The sequence below is a fragment of the Glossina fuscipes genome, unplaced genomic scaffold, assembly GCF_014805625.2.
Source record: "Glossina fuscipes isolate IAEA_lab_2018 unplaced genomic scaffold, Yale_Gfus_2 112, whole genome shotgun sequence".
In the NCBI taxonomy this organism is placed as follows: Eukaryota; Metazoa; Arthropoda; class Insecta; order Diptera; family Glossinidae; genus Glossina; species Glossina fuscipes.
The window spans coordinates 5,390,952-5,398,358 of record NW_023998455.1 but is presented as its reverse complement, the minus strand read 5'-3'; the positions used below and the strand labels follow the sequence as shown (position 1 = coordinate 5,398,358).

At 32.9% G+C, this 7,407-nt stretch overlaps 1 protein-coding gene and 1 long non-coding RNA gene across 2 annotated transcripts; both read left to right on the top strand.

Moving 5' to 3' along the window:
- The first annotated feature begins 342 nt into the window (after positions 1 to 342).
- Positions 343 to 1,591, top strand: LOC119639309. Its single transcript, XM_038036610.1, has 5 exons — positions 343 to 385; positions 1,091 to 1,174; positions 1,233 to 1,301; positions 1,365 to 1,394; positions 1,491 to 1,591. The coding sequence occupies exons 1-5, from the start codon at positions 343 to 345 to the stop codon at positions 1,589 to 1,591; spliced, it is 327 nt and encodes a 108-aa protein (XP_037892538.1).
- A 66-nt stretch (positions 1,592 to 1,657) lies between these two features.
- LOC119639513 lies at positions 1,658 to 2,268 on the top strand. The gene is made up of 5 exons (XR_005247552.1): positions 1,658 to 1,705; positions 1,769 to 1,837; positions 1,919 to 1,975; positions 2,057 to 2,113; positions 2,203 to 2,268. It is a non-coding gene; the product is annotated as an uncharacterized LOC119639513 (long non-coding RNA).
- The last annotated feature ends 5,139 nt before the right edge of the window (positions 2,269 to 7,407 follow it).

Genomic DNA, 7,407 nt, shown 5'->3' with positions numbered 1-7,407 from the left:
TCGTCGTTAATTTGATATTTCTGCTAACTTCGACCGTACATAAAGGCTGTAAGTATTGCTGGTAATTGAGTTACTCTGAATGAAGTTATCTTCCCGTTCAAGAACATATTTTATTCATAATATTGATATTTTAATGTTTTTTTTTTTTTGGTTCGTCGTTAATTTGATATTTCTGCTAACCTCGACTGCATCTAAAGACGGTAAGTATTTTTGGTAACCGAATTACAACGAGAGAATCAAATTATCTTGTGTTAGTCAAGATGTATACATAGACGTCGTTCACAAATGTTATTATTATTATTATAAATTTAATGTTTTCGTGTTTATATTTTCCGATTCATCATGAATTTTATATTTTTGCTAACTTCGACCATACGTAAAGAAAGTAAGTATTCCTCGTAATCGAATTAATCTAAAATAAGTTATCTCGCATTTATCAAAATATAGGAATAAATTTCCGCGAGAAATGTATTTTATTTAAAAAAATTTTTGTATTTTTTTTATTTCTCGATTCATCGCTAATTTGATGTTGCTGCTAACTTCGACTGCATATAAAGTGAGTAAGTATCTCTGATAATCGGATTTTTCTGAGAGAAGTTATCTTAAATTGGAGAAGATGTACTCTTCAAATTCTAGCAGGGATATATTTTATTTATGAAATTTTGTGTTTTTTCGTTTTTTTTTTATATATTTCGGTTCGTCGTTAATTTCATATTTGTGTTAACTTCGACTGGGTATGAAGGGTGTAAGTATTTCTGATAGAAAAACTTCTCTTATATCAGTCAAGATGTTTCTCTTCTGTGATATATATATTTATAAATTTTATGTTTTCGTTTTTTCTATTGTTCGGTTCATCGTTAATTTGATTTTTCTGAAAACTTCGACTGCATATAAAGTTGGTAAGCATTTCTGATCATTGAGTTACTCTTAACTTACTTACTTTGTTGGGCATCATTCAAATTGCCTTGTGTTTCTCAATATAAAACAAAAAGTTCCTCTACAAATAATTATATTTGTAAATTTTTGAATAGTTTTATATTACCATGTCCTAAAACATTCTAAAATTCTGTATCTACTTCGCCAAAAACAGCTTGTGCGTACATATGGGGACCGGAAAATCTCCCGCATTTGGGAAAGTATATCCAAAAGCCACGAAATCAAATCAAACCAAATGGTATGTATTCTCGCTCATTCAACTTCAAAAGCATATGTTGGCTTATAATAACATTTAGATCCTTGTTCCATACCCGGACCGCCGGGATCTAATTATTATTTGCAATGGAAACATGGACGAGTGAAAGGTTTGTAATACATTCGTGCTGATTGGGTAATGACGAAAAAAACTTATTTTTAAAACTTTACAGATTACAAATTTACCTGGCAATGGGATGAAGGTAAGTTTTAATGCAATTTCTGTTTTATTAGGAAAAACTTATTTACGCTACTGTTGCTCGGAAAAAATATTTTATTATGTCTGTCAATAATTATAGAAATGAATTGCGTGAAAAAAATATATTATAACGAAGATGGCTACTACGTTTCACATGGTAAAAAAAGTACAAAAGGTTCCCCAGGTATGCATTTGTGTTAATTGTCTTCTAAGGTGAAAAACTAATATGCGTAAAAAATATAGGTTGTTATTGGTTTAATTTAGAAGGAAAAAAGCCGGGATTTTATAAATGGAATCATGGAAAATTACCAAAGTGTATGTATCAGTACTGTTCGCCTTTTATTGTAAGAAAATCACTTATACCGGCTATATATATAGATTTGACTGCGCTAGTGGAAAAACGAATTATAGCGACTCGGAAGCACAAAGCTGAGGAACAGTCAAAAGGTACATGCAATTGTGTTGCACGAAAACACTTTTATCGTATTTGTCAAAGGAGATGAGTTTTAATTGATTTATATTTATTAGCATTAGCACTCAAAGAAATAAGTGCATCACCTGTTCAAGATGTGACACCTATTCGAGGTATGTGTAATTGTGTTGCACAAAAACACTTTTATCGTATTTGTCAAAGAAGATGAGTTTTAATTGATTTATATTTATTAGCATTAGCACTCAAAGAAATAACTGCATCACCTGTTCAAGATGTGACACCTATTCGAGGTATGTGTAATTGTGTTGCACGAAGACAATTTTATTATATCATTTATCTATACTTCTTTACATGAAAAATTTCGTATTACCAACCTCAGAGTCAAAATGGACGACCGTTCCACTTCCACAAGGCAAGTGCGGTCTTGTCGCATCAAAACACTTTTATTTTTATTATTATATATTTATTATATCTGCACAACAAAGATGAGCTTTAATTGATTTGAGTTTGTTTCGTTACACGACAACCATCCGCATGCATCATCCATTCTAGCACCCAAACAACTAATTGCGGCAACTACTCGAGGTATGTGTAATTGTGTTGCATGAAAATAACTTTATTAAATCACTTACCCGTAATTCTTTACCTGCAAACACTACTTGTTACCCACATCAGAGCCAATATCGATGAACGTTCCATCTCCCCAAGGCAAGTATGGTCTTGTCGCGCCAAAATACTTTTCTTATTTTTATATATTTATTGTATCCGAAGAGGAAGTTGAGTGAGTTAACTAATTGAAGTTTTTTTCTTTGCTTTGCAACACTACATACCGCAACTATTTTTGGACCAGGAGCACAAACTGCGGTAGCCATGCAAGGTACATGCAGATTATGTTCGACGAAAAAAGTTTTCTTATGTCTTTCAAAAAAAGCTAAGCATTATCTAATTTGTATTTGTCTCTTTACATGGCACTACAATGCATCAACGTTAGCATCACCACCGCTTCCATACGGGCTGGCGCCCTCCTATTATTATCAGCCATGGCCTATGGACCAGCCTGAAACCGTGAACATCTTTCTATAAACTTGCATTTATATTTAGCGGGGTTGCTTATTTTGATTTTCCTTACAAGTGGATAATAATTGTAAATAATTTCATTACTAATATTAATATAATTTTGAAATTATTTGCTAAGTAATATTAAAATAAAATTGATTGTACTAATCGAACTATCAGAGTTTCTTTCGGCGCCATATAGTCGATGAGAGTGTGCATGGCAAGGGCAGTTTAACTAAATTATACAATGACAAATTCAAGTATAATTACTAATTTTTTATTAATATTATTATTATTATTAATTTCACTGGGCAATCTAAGAGTTAAAGGCGTTCACACGGTAGCCTCTGAGGCTATCGGCTCTTAATTACGAGATATTAATTAATTTTATGAATAAAAAGCATTTCAAACATGTTCCAAGCCCATTTGGATTAAATATTTATTTGATAATTTATGGCAACGAATTTCGTAATTATGCAACGTTAGTTAACGGAGGATGATCTTGATAGTAAGTAAGTTTTTACTGTGCGGGAAGAATTGGATACATCGTGCTTATGCATCCCATGGATTGCATTTTCTTCTTCTTCTTTCTATTCTTCTATAATGGTTCCCACATTTTTCAAGTTACGAGTTTTATTTCGTTTTTCGTTCAATTTTTATTACAGAATCCATGCAATATCTATATATGAAAGTAGAATACAAAGATATGCTAGGTAAACCTAGGTAAGAGGGCATCGCACGTACGTAAGTTCCTACGAGATTTCCTTTGTTTGTATTTCCCGGTCTTCTTGGTATTGCACGAATGGAAACTTTTCTTTCATCTTGGGAACTGCCTGGACACGTACATTTGGCCGGGAGCTCCAAAAAATGGAAACTACTTTTGAGATCTACAAGTTCATTTCGCCAGAGGTTTTCTCCTAGAGAATTCTGTTGTATGTACGCTCAAGCGTGCGGTTATAAGGACAATTACAGTCCTAGCAGGAGTAAAATCTGACAATAAGTTACCAAAATTTATTTGTAGGTTAATTTTTTCGGCAGACAAACTAGTTAAGGATACCCGTCTAACAATTGCCAACTCAGGCATATATTGTGTGCATAGATCCGTTCGAATAATGAGTTTTTACTTTTTTAAATGAACTTCGATAAAATTCTCAAGTAAATGAACGATATTTAATAAATTATTAAATATTAGTTAAATCGTCAAAGCATTTCATAAATTTTCGTACTTTTACTAAAGAAAAAATTTAAGAAAAAAAAAAGAATTTTTTAAGACAAGCTCGGAATAGAATCTTAAGCATCTTTTATTGACGGCAACCGTGTCAATATCTTATTCGCTGAATTATGTATTTTCTGAAGGTTTTCACATGAATATTGCATTGCAAGAGAATTATTTGAATTAACTCTCCGGTCTAGCAGAATATACAAACACAGTGTGGCGGTTACTCTTAAGGTTTACAATTGTGCCCAATGTTTGGTCTTTTAGCAAAACAATAAACGTCAATAGCTTAAGACATTCCTTGTATAGCACACGATCATATCATGTAGAAATCTTTCCTTCGATTCGTTTCTAAGGAGGAAATCAATAAAATTGGATTTAAAATACATTAATTCTTAAAGATGGTGGGAGTAGATATAGCGGGGGGATATGTGGTGGGAACTAAAGTGATGTGAAAAGAAGATGGAAGACTTCATTTTGAATCGAAATGTGTTGAATTTTGCCCTATTGAGAAAACTGTATTGGAGGGTACGTACTCAATCTAAGGAATAAAGGCATTTTATACAAGAGTATCTTCCTACCCATCTTGACCTATGGCCTACAATTGTGAAGAAAATCCCGTAACTCTATTCATTTAGTTTCACAGCTGCAAGCTCTACATATTTCTTGCTTTTATTATCATAACTTAGCTTAACGCAACCTAATGCAATGTAACTTTAGTTATAACTTAATTTATCCACTAATCTAAACTAGGAAGATAACCTTGATCTACCAAATGTATTAGCGTAAGCACAAAGAACTTCAGTTTAGTTTAGTTAAGTTATAAGCATTTGCAAATAAATCAAGAAACAGTCAGTGATAAGCAGTCAACAGTGAATAGTCAACAAAGTCAAAGTTATTAACACTAAAACGCTACTGAGCTTAAAAATTTTCTGATGTTTCATCGCATAATAGTGGAAGATTTTTAAAATCTCATATCAACTTCTACAAAATATGGTTCTCTAAGCTCATTACTCATAAATTATGAAAGACAGTGCTTTAAAATTTCATCTACATTTACTTTATGGAGGTCCCTACCATTCCACGTATAAAATTGGAAAAAATCACCCATACTCACGCAAAGTTGTAAGTGATCACATGTGCCTTTATAGAGAAGAAATTGTTATTATTCAGCATCCATTCGTTCGCATGACCGCCTTATATTTAGCAGAAGTTAAAATCGACTAATTCGCCTGAGTAGCCGAGGGCGAGGAATCTCGACTAGCAAGTCAATGGTCGTGGGTTCGAACCTCAAGTGCGGTAGAGTTTTTAATAAAAGCCGATAGCTTTAGATGCTAATGCTTTTAAGAGCTTAGTCTTAGAATTTATTTCTCTGGCGAAATTAATAATAATAATAATAATAAAATCGACTAAGAACAGAATATTTATAATCCCAGCTAAATATTCCACAAATCTTCGTTCAAGGTAATTGGAATTGCAATAGACGAATCCTGTACATAGCAGTGCACGATTTCCATTACGCAATTAAGCTTTGAATCTCTCAGTTTTGACTCTGGTAAATGGAAATTTTCACCTTTGATGTTTATTTGGCCAGCAATCTAAAATTGTCGTACATTCGTCGATGCTGGCTGGAATGTTGTAGCATTCTCCTGGCAAAGTCGCCGTTTAACAATAGTTTGTCCCCGTTGACGTCATTTTCATAAGTTTTGGTTGTTGTGAAACAACGTTCGAGTGAGCTTACCTCCCCTATGAATCAAATTCACACTCGTTGATTTGGTGTCAAAGCTCTTTTCGAACGGCTTGTGTTCTCTATCCTGTTCCCATTATTATTGAAATGCGATTTTCAAATGAGTTTTAAGGTACAAAGTCGCCTATTATGTAGCTTATTCCTTTTTGGGATAGCGGTAATGGGTATAAAGATTCGGCCGCATCTATACATAATTTACTTATTTAATTCTATTAAAAAAATATAATAAATAATTATCGTATGAAAAAAAGTTCTGCAGTGGAAACTAGAAATATCGATTGCAGAAGTCAAGCTCTTCAAGGTGCATGTCTTATTAAGGAAAACACTCATGCCTTAATGTTTTAATTGTGAAGCAGAAAGCGTAAGTATGGGTGCAAAGCAGTTGCAATAATACCGTCACGGAAGTGAAGCAAATCGAAGCAAATTAAGTCATTTTCTAATGCTTAAGGGGGAACTAAGAGGAACTAAAAGGAACTAAAAATGATAAAGTACTTCGATGTGTTTTACTTACTTACTCTAATTTCCTCTTTGCAGATATGAAGCATTTTATCATACATGATTGCATTTAGGCCGATTACATGGCTTGAAAGCCATTTTCTTTTTCTTTTATCTAAGAGTTTTTTCATTTTCTTAACAGTGAAAGAAGAGGAATAAGCTAAAATGCTATTGCATATGCATATGTCTTCAGTGCCTGAAAAAAGCAAAAATTATTTAAAGAAATGTGAAAAAACAAAAAGAAAATAAAGAGTTAAAGACAAGATATGCTTAGTAATTTCAAAAAAAATTTGTATTTTATCATTATTTAATTGAAGTTGTGTGAGCAAATAGGTTTTTGTATATCTAGATTTATATTCGAGCTAAGTGAATAAAGTAGCTCAGCAGTAGTAGTAGCTTAGTAACGTTACAGCATTATAAGGGCATTTATTGCAAGCGTTGTGTGTTTGTTATTGTTTACCTTATATTAGTGCTAAACAATATCCTGACCTCCTTTAAAATTTTTCATATTAATTAACATACTTAGTAGAATGCAAGCTACATGCAGATGTGTATCCTGAGCTAATAAGAAAACAACTCTAGTTTATGAATGAACAAATGTTTGCGTTGTGTTTTTGATGACTTTTTGTTATTGTTAGTTTTTCAATGCCTATGCACGTATATGCACGTATTGTTTGTTATCAAAGTGTTATATCTTACGCATACGCTTAGACATACGTAGGTGCGTAACTCACTCGCATATGGGTATATTGTTATAATTTAATATGCCACCATATGATTAAAAGTGGTCTGCCGCGATGTGTATGTGCGTATGCAAGAGTATGATTCAATTTCTCTTTAGTCTTCAGGGCTTTTGCGGTTAATGCAAATTTCGAGCATCACCAGTATTCAATTTTGAAATGGTTGTACATATACTTGCAAACATGCTATACATGCAATACATGCAATGCATGCAATACATATTTACACCTGCTTAACATTATACGACGACGCACACGACATACGTGCTTATTGTTACGCATGTACGTCTATTAAGTTCTTTGTGTTCTTTGGCATATGTGTCTTCGGTC

What these genes read in the sequence shown, in the direction of transcription:
- LOC119639309 (XM_038036610.1), top strand. Translation starts at nt 343, where the DNA reads ATGAATTTTATATTTTTGCTAACTTCGACCATACGTAAAGAAA. An exon ending in AAATCAAATCAAACCAAATG is followed by an intron (nt 1,175 to 1,232) that starts GTATGTATTCTC and finishes AATAACATTTAG; the next exon opens with ATCCTTGTTCCATACCCGGA. An exon ending in TACCTGGCAATGGGATGAAG is followed by an intron (nt 1,395 to 1,490) that starts GTAAGTTTTAAT and finishes CAATAATTATAG; the next exon opens with AAATGAATTGCGTGAAAAAA.